The sequence below is a fragment of the Pseudophryne corroboree genome, chromosome 2, assembly GCF_028390025.1.
Source record: "Pseudophryne corroboree isolate aPseCor3 chromosome 2, aPseCor3.hap2, whole genome shotgun sequence".
Taxonomy (NCBI): Eukaryota; Metazoa; Chordata; class Amphibia; order Anura; family Myobatrachidae; genus Pseudophryne; species Pseudophryne corroboree.
The window spans coordinates 257860328-257872606 of record NC_086445.1 but is presented as its reverse complement, the minus strand read 5'-3'; the positions used below and the strand labels follow the sequence as shown (position 1 = coordinate 257872606).

Genomic DNA, 12279 nt, shown 5'->3' with positions numbered 1-12279 from the left:
GTGAATGGCTTCCAATACCGCCTCCCTGTCGGGGGGAGACGTTGGTAAAGCAGACTTCAGGAACCGGCGAGGGGGAGACGTCTCGAATTCCAATTTGTACCCCTGAGATATTACCTGCAGGATCCAGGGGTCCACTTGCGAGTGAAATTCTTGAGACGGGCCCCCACCGTGCCTGAGTCCGCTTGTAAGGCCCCAGCGTCATGCTGAGGACTTGGCAGAAGCGGGGGAGGGCTTCTGTTCGTGGGAAGAGGCTGTTTGCTGCAGTCTTTTTCCCCTTCCTCTGCCCCGGGGCAGATATGAGTGGCCTTTTGCCCGCTTGCCCTTATGGGGACGAAAGGACTGAGCCTGAAAAGACGGTATCTTTTTCTGCTGCGAGGTGACTTGGGGTAAAAAGGTGGATTTTCCAGCCGTTGCCGTGGCCACCAGGGCCGATAGACCGACCCCAAATAACTCCTCCCCTTTATACGGCAATACTTCCATATGCCGTTTGGAATCCGCATCCCCTGACCACTGTCGCGTCCATAATCCTTTTCTGGCAGAAATGGACATCGCACTTACTCTTGATGCCAGAGTGCAAATATCCCTCTGTGCATCTCGCATATATAGAAATGCATCCTTTAAATGCTCTATAGTCAATAATATATTGTCCCTGTCCAGGGTATCAATATTTTCAGTCAGGGAATCCGACCAAGCCACCCCAGCACTGCACATCCAGGCTGAGGCGATTGCTGGTCGCAGTATAATACCAGTATGTGTGTATATACTTTTAAGGATATTTTCCAGCTTCCTATCAGCTGGTTCCTTGAGGGCGGCCGTATCAGGAGACGGTAACGCCACTTGTTTTGATAAGCGTGTGAGCGCCTTATCTACGCTAGGGGGTGTTTCCCAACGCGCCCTAACCTCTGGCGGGAAAGGGTATAATGCCAATAATTTTTTAGAAATTAGCAGTTTTTTATCGGGGGAAACCCACGCTTCATCACACACCTCATTTAATTCATCTGATTCAGGAAAAACTACGGGTAGTTTTTTCACACCCCACATAATACCCTTTTTTGTGGTACTTGTAGTATCAGAAATGTTCAAAACCTCCTTCATTGCCGTGATCATGTAACGTGTGGCCCTACTGGAAAATACGTTTGTTTCCTCACCGTCGACACTGGAGTCAGTGTCCGTGTCAGTGTCTGTATCGACCTGAGGTAACGGGCGTTTTATAGCCCCTGACGGTGTTTGAGACGCCTGTACAGGTATTAACTGATTTGCCGGCTGTCTCATGCCGTCAACAGTCTTTTGTAAAGTGCCGACACTATCACGTAATTCTTTCCATAAGACCATCCAGTCAGGTGTCGACTCCCTAGGGGGTGACATCACTAACACAGGCAATTGCTCCGCCTCCACACCATTTTCCTCCTCATACATGTCGACACAGCGTACCGACACACAGCACACACACAGGGAATGCTCTGATAGAGGACAGGACCCCACTAGCCCTTTGGGGAGACAGAGGGAGAGTTAGCCAGCACACACCAGAGCGCTATATATATATATATATACAGGGATAACCTTATATAAGTGTTTTTCCCTAATATAGCTGCTGTATATATTAATATGCCAATTTAGTGCCCCCCCCTCTCTTGTTTTACCCTGTTTCTGTAGTGCAGGACTGCAGGGGAGAGTCAGGGAGCCTTCCTCCAACGGAGCTGTGAGGAAAAAATGGCGCTTGTGTGCTGAGGAGATAGGCTCCGCCCCTTTTTCGGCAGCCTTTCTACCGCTTTTTTTGTGGAAAACTGGCAGGGGTTAAATACATCCATATAGCCCAGGAGCTATATGTGATGTATTTTTAGCCATTTAAGGTATTTTCATTGCGTCCCAGGGCGCCCCCCCCCCAGCGCCCTGCACCCTCAGTGACCGGAGTGTGAAGTGTGCTGAGAGCAATGGCGCACAGCTGCGGTGCTGTGCGCTACCTTATTGAAGACAGGACGTCTTCTGCCGCCGATTTTCCGGACCTCTTCACTCTTCTGGCTCTGTAAGGGGGCCGGCGGCGCGGCTCCGGGACCCATCCATGGCTGGGCCTGTGATCGTCCCTCTGGAGCTAATGTCCAGTAGCCTAAGAAGCCCAATCCACTCTGCACGCAGGTGAGTTCGCTTCTTCTCCCCTTAGTCCCTCGATGCAGTGAGCCTGTTGCCAGCAGGTCTCACTGAAAATAAAAAAACCTATTTAAACTTTTACTCTAAGCAGCTCAGGAGAGCCACCTAGATTGCACCCTTCTCGTTCGGGCACAAAATCTTAACTTAGGCTTGGAGGAGGGTCATGGGGGGAGGAGCCAGTGCACACCAGCTAGTCCTAAAGCTTTTACATTGTGCCCAGTCTCCTGCGGAGCCGCTATTCCCCATGGTCCTTTCGGAGTCCCCAGCATCCACTAGGACGTTCGAGAAATAAATAAAAAATAAGAAAAATAAATAACCGATCAATCAGGAAATACCCACACAATAGCCATATGTCTAGAAGATTAAGGTGGGTGCACACTAGGCACCTAGTGTGTCCCCCTCCTGTGCCAGACATACACACTGTGCGATATCGCACAGTGACGCCATGACAAAGCCGGCCGGAGCATGCAGCTTTGGGTGATGAGTCCAAATTGAGCTGCGTGCACGGCCAAGACCGAGAGTCATTAATGACCTGCGGGGCCGCGCATCGCTGGTCATTTACAGCGTACACACTAGTCGATATAGTTAACAACTTCGCTCAGGAAGGGTCAAAATGAGTGATGTCGTTTACTTTATCGACCAGTGTGTATGGGCCATTAGGCTTGACACATCATACTATGATTGGCTACATTCCTAAGCATTCAGGGTCAAAAGGTCAACAAAAAAAGTAGAACTTTATTTATGTTCTTTGGGGGGGGATGTTTTGTCACTTTTCTGCAAACAAGCAGTGTGCTTTTTATTTAGGTATAAAGATTTCCATAAGGCATAGTCAATTCTTATTAAATGGTATTTCAATCTTCTACTAAATAAAGTATACAAAAAAAGTTTAGAATTTATTTTTTTTATTTTTTTAAATAGCCAGGATATATCCTTGCTATTTATCACTGACTGATGCCTATACAATATTTGTCTATTCTTTTCGAAACTAATAAAAATAAAACTTAAAAATAAAAAATGTACAATAAATAGAATTGGTGTGTTCTTCTCCAATATTTCTCTCCTGAGACACACTTCTATTACAGGATTTAATAATATATAATCACTCACACTAAAATATAAACACATGCTATTAACCAAAAATGCATACCTGTATCAGGAAAAAAGTTATTTGCCAGTTGCTGCTGCTTCATAACGATTTGCTGTCCCAAGATCGGTTTCGGAGGGAGAACTTGCTGCTGAGGTCCACCAGCTTGCACCAAATGCTGGCCACTAAGCAAGTGGCTCTGGTTAGCTGCAATGTGCATGGACGACTCAAGAGTGGTGCTTGCTTGTATGCCAACAAGTCTTTGCTGTATCTGTTGTGGAGATAAAAGCTGAGGAGCAGAACCTAACCCCTGATGCCTGGACACAATTCCAAGTCCTACAAGGTTTGCTTGATGGCTATCTTGTTGAATGACAGATGCAGACTGATTGGTTATTGGTGAATTAGTTATTATTGGGTGCTGCTGTGCACTCTCCGGATGCTGTGCTGACAGCAGCTGCTTTTTCTGTTGCTCTTTTTTCTCATGTTCAAGAAGGTCCTCTATGAGAAGTGGAAGTTCACTAGCTACTAGAGAGCTCTCCATCTTATCTAGATCATCACTGGGAGAGTGTCGAGGGCATGGAAGACCTAGTGTCCTTTCATCCAGCTCAAATTTCTCCAACATCAGGCTACTTGGATTAGTCATTGCCGTAGAATCTTTGCTGGGGAAGAGGGATGCACTCTGGTTTGTAGTTTGTAAAGAATTTGCATTGACTGCACGAAGGTTCGGTCCGGTTTTCAATAAACCAACTCCAAGTGAAACTTTATCAGTGCTATGGGAAGTTTCAGTTTTAATATTTACGGAATTGCTGGTAGAAAACTGACAGGTGCTGGCCTTAAAGTCACTGTCTTCTAACTTTGGTTTTAAATCACCTGCATATGGAGACTGCTTTGTTTCCACACTGGACGGACCTTGAGAAGAATTCACGCCACCACTAAGATGGGGACCCAAATCAAGTCCTAAATTACCTGGTAGTCTATCTTTGGTCATTTCCATGTCTGCCCTAGCTTGCAGATCTTTCTGCAACTTTACTGGATGGTCTTTTTTTGTCTCTATAATATCTGGTTCCAGTTTAAGCATTGCCTCCTCTTCGGCTTTCTCATTTGCAGATTCAACCAGACGCAAGTGTTCATTAAAGATGTCCTTTTTGTCGCCTGTGTCCAATTCAGGGTCTGTATAAGCAAGGAGATCAAACTCATCCCCATTTAAAAGATCATCTAAATGGGGGTCATTTGTCTCAAGGTTATCAAGATTTCCCAAATCATCATCTGCTTTAGCAACATCAAGGCTCAAGTTTGCCAAATCATCATCTTCCAGGTCTTTGTGTGTATCGAAATCAACATCCAATTCTGGAGGATCTTCACATTGGCCTCTTTCACCTCCAAGACCAGTAGCTGATCCTTCCTTTGAAATGTCAGTGTGGGCTGTGGATGGAGCAAGTGGAACATTAGTTTGCTGCTGTGGAACATCTGATGTAGTTTCAACTTTTGTTTGATTATGCTGTGGACCACTAATCAGGCTGCCTGTCTGAGTAAGATGTGGAGGAGTAGAAGTCAAAACTTTCTGAGTCTGCATTAATGGGTTCCTCATCACTGGTACTTGCAAAGGATTACCATCTCCTCTCATCAACCCTGTTATTAAGGGGGAGTTTGCGCCTTCAGCTGGCAAATAGAAGCGGGGTCTGTTTTGAGGGCCAGGTGGTGAAAATGGTACTCCAATAGGCAGCTTTTGTCCATGATGACGTAACTCGATGTATGGTGCACCACCCACAGTGACAGAAGAGGTGACTTGCTCACCAGGAAATGGTAAACGTACTATGCCACCAGTGCTCACAGTAGGACTTGATGTAGGTCTGTTCCCTTCTTGAAAACGAACTGGTGTCCTTTGTGCGGCCACTTGTGTCTGCCAGACATGCTGATGCTCAGAGTACGATCCCCTTGAATAAAAGGCTTGGGGTCCTTCAGTGGAATGCCTGTAAAGAAAACAAACCAAAATCACATTACACAGGCGACATCATCCTTTTTCGTTGATACTTATAATATAGTTTAAAGGATGGAAAGGCCATTGTATTATATTGATGCTTTAAATAGGTACAAATAGATTGATGAGCATATGACGGTTGATGAATCCTAGATTTCAGTAAAATCAGCTATTTTTGTTTTAATAATTCATCCTTACCTACTAAATAGATACTATCTTTTGTCATCAAATGTTTCAAATTGATTATACAGTGTAACTGCAATTGCTTCACCATAACAAAGCTCAATACATTTTATATATATATATATATATATATATATATATATATATATATATATATATATATATATATATATATATATATATATATAGATAGCAATGTCACTAGGTAAAGAACAACACTTGGAGCAGACACAGATTAATACAATTCTATCCTAGAACCCATGGACATATATTTTGCATTATGGAAATTCAAAGACCATATTCTTAATATCTACAATGAGGAAGAATAAGCAAAACTTTGAAACCAGTTTAAAGGAAACTTTTACTTTGATCACAATCTAAATGGTTTTTGAAGCTATGGAACATTGTGAAAACTAAAGGATCAGCACTGATAAGTCTGATGCCTGGTGCAAACGTACAATGCTCAAGCATATGTATGCAGATGGTCCATTGTGCCAGTGTCCCCTAGTGGCTGACCGAAAAACTGGATTGTTACACTTAAAACCTACTCTCTAATCCAATGGGGGACAATGGAACAATGGGGTATAGAAGCTCATGCTGGAGTTATAGCACAACAGTAGAAGCCCTCCCCCTCTCTATACCTCTGCAGACTACCCAAAACAAAAAAAAACACCCCCAAAAAACTATTAACCTTAAATAAGGAAAACAAGAGAGTAAAGTGTGGAAGCTCATTGATCGATACACGCTGCCTTTATTCTACAAACACTGGTCTACTGAAAGTGCCCACGAATTTCATGGCCTGGGAAAATACGGTGTGCTTTGTAAAGCCACGGTACCTGGCAGATATGTCCACAGCAGTGGGAGATGCTGTCGGCAAAGGTGTATTCAAGCATTCCTTTTGTGGAAAAGATGCTGAAGCCACTGCTTGTCCAGGAACTTTTGCAGGCCCTGAAGCAGCTGTGATTACTCCAAGAGCACCAGTCTTTTCCTGTAATGAACACAAATAAGACTGAATGGAAGAAAATAAATTGCCAACATGAACTCCATAAAATGCTCCCAACAAAGATCAAAACAAAGGTAAGCAGGCAAGAATTTAGAGACTCTTTTTGCTAATCTAGATTTTTTCATAATCAGCAGCAATTCAATGTGCTAGATGTTTTTGGTTTAATAAAGTTTTTTTTTTTTTTTTTTTTCCTGGAAACTTTACAGAAAAATACTGTACACTGTATTTGCTATTTTCATGAGTAATTGTGTGCTACAGTCAATATGTTCAGATTACAGTAGGGATGGAAGTGCAATGTGACTTCTACGGCTGAAAAACAATTTCACTCTTTTGACCTTTATAATACATGAATGTATAATCATAAAGAACTCGGATTTCAGCTCTTTGCATTGCTTGTTGGCCAGCTTGTGAAGAGAGTCAATCAAGAGTATAATTCATTACATAGCCAGTGAAGTTTATACTTTTCTAAAACAATTACACCTAGTACTGAAGTATCAGATGGCAGTACAAAACACACACTATGTACCTGGGGTGCTGGGAACATCAGTACGCGACCTGCTTGATCATAACTTTGACCACTGGGTTCTCCACTCCATCCTGCTTGTGAAGTGTTCAAGGCAGCTGCAGCAGCCTCCTTTTCCTGCCTTAAGGTATTTCTCTGAATCTGCTGTCTGATCAGGAGCTCTCGCAGCCTTTGACGCTAAACAAAATAAAAAGAATGTGAAACAAAGACAATGTTTGTCTTTGTAAACCAAAATAACTAACTTATAACCCTCACCCGAAAAAATAAAATGCTAAGTAGCCTGTGCATATAAACATACCTGTCTTTGTTTCTCCTGTTCAGATTGGCTTAGGTTGCTTAGAGCAGCTTCAGGCATTCCTTGCAGTTCTGGTACATCTCTACTAGTGCTGCCAAGGGCATTTGGAATAGCAGCAATATCTTCCCTTTGTTTTTCTGCTGGAGAGTTGAGGCCTGTACGCTGGCTAGAAATTGGGGACTGATAGGGTGCTTCCTGCGGTAAAACTGAAGCAGGTCTGAGTGGAGACTGAACATAAACTTCAGAAGTGCTACTGTTTCCAGAAGAGTGAGGGCTACCTACAGGATGGTAGGAGGAAGTTGTATTGCTGCTGGGAGAGGAGTAACTCTGTGGTTTGCTTGGGGTAAAATGGCTGTTCATTGAATGGGATGGAGTTGCATGGGGCTGGTGAGAGGGAGAACTTTTGACACCATCCCCAGGTGAATGAGGAAAAGTGAAACATAACTGGTTCTGAGAGCTTTGATACACACTTGCCCCAGGAGACCGAGCAAACAATGATGTCTGCTGTTGGCTCACCTGTACTTTTGGGTGGACATCTAAAGATGGCTGGTAGCTTGTAATAGCATGAGTGCTGTGAGGAATCTGTGCAGTAGGTTTAAAACCAGTCTCAATCATCTGAGGACGGGGAGGTTTGTGAGGGGCAAATGGATCTCGTGACTGTGGCCGAGAAGGTGGACGGGAATAAGGGTCTGGAGACTGAAATCGTGGAGTGACTGGGGATGGGCAAAATGCCTCATTTGACAATGGTCTAGGTGTTAGAGGAGATTGGGAACTTCCTTGTGACTGTGGGCTTGTGGGAACACGAGTGAAAGGATCAGAGGATAGAGCTCGAGATGCCATGGTCCCCTCTACTGGCTGAGGTCGAGGAGTTAATGGCGGCTGTGAGAAAGGGTCTGTGTATGGAGTTGAAGAGGTTTGCCTGTACATATCTGAATGATGCTGAGGTGATGTCACTTGCATGTGAGCATCTCTATGCGATGGAGCTGGGCTGTGAGGCTCTAACTGAGACATGCGTGGGGTTAGTGGTGCTTTGAAGACATCACACTTAATCTCAGTTGTTCCATCAGACCCAATACTATGTGAAAAACAAGGAGACCCAAGTCCAACATCTTCCTTTTTTATTTGAAGAAGAACTCCGTCAATCTGTCTCTTTGGATCACCGTAACGCGTGGGAGACAGCATAGGCTCAGGTTTGTTAGAGTTCTCAGATAACGGAGAAGGCCTTGAGCTTGGACTTCCAACCAAAGACAGATTATCAAGGGATCCTGTAGAATAACGTGGTTTCACAAAAGGTTCTGGCTGATGAGGAGTGGCTGTATGGCAAGGTTGATAATCCATGTTTTGAGCTGTGTTCAGTGTATTCAGTACATGTTGATGTTCTGCCCCAGAAAGTGGAGTTTGAAATCCCCCGCTAGAAGCAGGTGACTGTGATAAGGAAGACTGATACCGAGGGTCCAAAGAATATGCAGGTGAACTTGGAAAGTGCTCCTGAGATGGAGACTGAGGAGGCAATTTGAAAAAGAGATCACTAGAAGACTCTGCCCCTGGAGTGCCTGCTGAAGAGGGTTTCAGAAACAAGTCTGAGGAGGTAGACATTGCAGAGCCACCCGACATGTACAGATCTTGTCCGGCTGAATTTCCAGCCCGATAATCAGGGTTTACTCCAGACTGAGACCCTGGTTGCATGGGAATTTGAAGCTGAAGAACTGGACGCTCTGCTTTTCGTACTCCTTCGACTTTGGATTGCTTGTTGATCTGATTCTCTGCCTGCTGTACAGGTAAAAACAAATAGGGGGGGGGGGGGGGTCAAAGAACACACTATAAATTTGCTATATAGTCAGTGAAGATCATCATAAAAAACATGTCAATCCATTACACATTTTATTTTAAAACCTACACATACTTAGATTTTAGAACCTAAGTCCACTAACATTGCAATTAAATACTGAATGTAGAAAGCATACTCAAAGGTTGGATGCCACAATCAACAACTGAAAGTACCAGTGTGCTTACAACCTTGATTTAAAAAAAAAAAAAAAACCCACAAATCATTGCATTGATCAATGCTCCTCAGACACTACATGATATGTCAGAATGTGTGGGTATCAATTATGAGAGCAGAGTCATTCAAACACTGCCTATCTCTGGTCAGTGTCAAAAGAATAGCAAGGACTAAGGGGTATATGCAATTCCGGGCGAATTGCGGCACTTTTTCGCCGTTTTTAAATTCGACACAATTCGACCGTCGAATTCCGGCAGGTGGGTGCCGGAATTCGACATATTCAATAAAAAACTAATTCGACAGTCCCGCTATCGAAAAACGGCCGATTTGACGGATTTTGATTAGATTTTTAAAAATGTTTAAAAAAAAACGGGAAAAAATTGCGTGGGGTCCCCCCTCCTAAGCATAACCAGCCTCGGGCTCTTTGAGCCGGTCCTGGTTGCCAAAATACGGGGGGGGGGGGGGAGAATTACAGGGGACCCCCCGTATTTTAACAACCAGCACCGGGCTCTGCGCCTGGTCCTGGTGCAAAAAATACAAGGGACAAAAAGAGTAGGGGGTCCCCCGTATTTTTTGTACCAGCACCGGGCTCCACTAGCTGGACAGATAATGCCACAGCCGGGGGTCACTTTTATACAGCGCCCTGCGGCATTAAATACCCAAATAGTCACCCCTGGCCGGGGTACCCTGGAGGAGTGGGGACCCCTTCAATCAAGGGGACCCCCCCCCAGCCACCCAAGGGCCAGGGGTGAAGCCCGAGGCTGTCCCCCCCATCCAAGGGCTGCGGATGGGGGGCTGATAGCCATGTGTAAAAATTTAAGAATATTGTTTTTGCATAAGAACTACAAGTCCCAGCAAGCCTCCCCCGCAAGCCGGTACTTGGAGAACCACAAGTACCAGCATGCGGGGGGGAAACGGGCCCGCTGGTACCTGTAGTTCTACTGCAAAAAAAATACCCAAATAAAAACAGGACACAGACACCGTGAAAGTATAACTTTATTACATACATGCCGACACACATACTTACCTATGTTGACACACAGACTCTGGCCACGTCTCCAATGTCGACGTCCGGTGTACCTGAAAATAAAATTATACCTCACCTGATCCAGTGTCCGATTCTTTTATTGTAATCCACGTACTTGGCAAAAAAAAGCATTCACCCGAACCAGACGGACTGAAAGGGGTCCCATGTTTACACGAGACCCCTTTCCCCCGAATGCAGAGACCCCCCGTGACTCCGGTCACAGAAGGTCCCTTAAGCCAATCAGGAAGCGCAACTTCGTGGCACTCTCCTGATTGGCTGTATGCGCGTCGGAGCTGTCAGACGCGCATCGCACAGCCCCCTCCATTATCTTCAATGGTGGGAACTTTGCGGTCAGCGGTGAGGTCACCCGCGGTCAGCGGCTGACCGCGGGTAACCCCACCGCTGACCGCAAAGTTCCCACCATTGAAACTAATGGAGGTGCTGTGCGATGCGCTGTCTGCCAGCTCAGACGCGCAAAGCCAATCAGGAGAGTGCCACAAAGTGGCGCTTCCTGATTGGCTGAAGGGACCTTCTGAGACAGGAGTCACGGGGGGTCTCTGCATTCGGGGAAAGGGGTCCCATGTGTAAACATTGGACCCCTTTCAGTCCGTCTGGTTCGGGTAAATGCGTTTTTTTGTTTTGCCAAGTACGTGGATTACAATAAAAGAACCGGACACTGGATCAGGTGAGTATAATTTTATTTTCAGGTATCCCGGACGTCGACATTGGAGACGTGGCCAGAGTCGGCGTGTCAACAAAGGTATGTGTCGGCATGTATGTAATAAAGTTATACTTTCACAGTGTCTGTGTCCTGTTTTTATTTGGGTATTTTTTTTGCAGTAGAACTACGGGTACCAGCGGGCCCGTTTCCCCCCGCATGCTGGTACTTGTGGTTCTCCAAGTACCGGCTTGCGGGGGAGGCTTGCTGGGACTTGTAGTTCTTCTGCAAAAAAACAATATTCTTACATTTTCAACAAGGCTATCAGCCCCCCATCCGCAGCCCATGGATGGAGGGGGGAGGGGCAGCCTCGGGCTTCACCCCTGGCCCTTGGGTGGCTGGGGGGGGGGGGGGGGGGGACCCCTTGATTAAAGGGGTCCCCACTCCTCCAGGGTACCCCGGCCAGGGGTGACTAGTTGGATATTTAATGCCACGGCCGCAGGGCGCTGTATAAAAGTGACCCCCGGCTGTGGCATTATCTGTCCAGCTAGTGGAGCCCGGTGCTGGTACAAAAAATACGGGGGACCCCTACTCTTTTTGTCCCCCGTATTTTTTGCACCATGACCAGGCACAGAGCCCGGTGCTGGTTGTTAAATTACGAGCAATCCCCCTGTCATTTTTTTCCCGTATTTTGGCAACCAGGATCAGCTCAAAGAGCCCGAGGCTGGTTATGCTTAGGATGGGGGACCCCACGCATTTTTTTTCTTCTGATTTTTACCCCATTCCATTAATAATTAAAAAAAAATATATATATATATATATATATATATATATATATATATATATATATATATCAGGTGTTTTTCCAGACAACAAATCCAGAATAGAGGGCACTCACCAGTTCAATTTCAATATAAAGGATTTAATGGTACATCAGAGCCAATGTTCAGCTTCATCAGCGGGTGCTTGACAAGAGATCCACAACTATGTAGTCCCGGATCCACTAATACCAATATGTAATGTCCGCACTCACAGCAATCAAAGTCACCAGGGGGGTGCTCCTCAGGGAGGCCCAAATCAGGACATCCACATATATCAGGTGTTTTTCCAGACAACAAATCCAGAATAGAGGGCACTCACCAGTTCAATTTCAATATAAAGGATTTAATGGTACATCAGAGCCAATGTTCAGCTTCATCAGCGGGTGCTTGACAAGAGATCCACAACTATGTAGTCCCGGATCCACTAATACCAATATGTAATGTCCGCACTCACAGCAATCAAAGTCACCAGGGGGGTGCTCCTCAGGGAGGCCCAAATCAGGACATCCACATATATCAGGTGTTTTTCCAGACAACAAATCCAGAATAGAGGGCACTCA

General features: G+C 45.3%; 1 protein-coding gene across 4 annotated transcripts in view; it reads right to left on the bottom strand.

Moving 5' to 3' along the window:
- The window catches only part of KMT2D (lysine methyltransferase 2D), a 381440-nt gene that overhangs the window by 145853 nt on the left and 223308 nt on the right, over positions 1-12279 (bottom strand). For 3 of the 4 annotated variants that reach the window (XM_063952696.1, XM_063952698.1, XM_063952699.1), the window contains 4 exons: positions 7215-8981; positions 6920-7093; positions 6227-6378; positions 3293-5199 (listed from right to left, as the gene is read on the bottom strand). In XM_063952696.1, coding sequence (XP_063808766.1) covers positions 3293-5199; positions 6227-6378; positions 6920-7093; positions 7215-8981 — 4000 coding nt within the window. The remainder of the gene's footprint in view (positions 1-3292; positions 5200-6226; positions 6379-6919; positions 7094-7214; positions 8982-12279) is intronic. The other variant, XM_063952697.1, reaches the window with a different exon arrangement.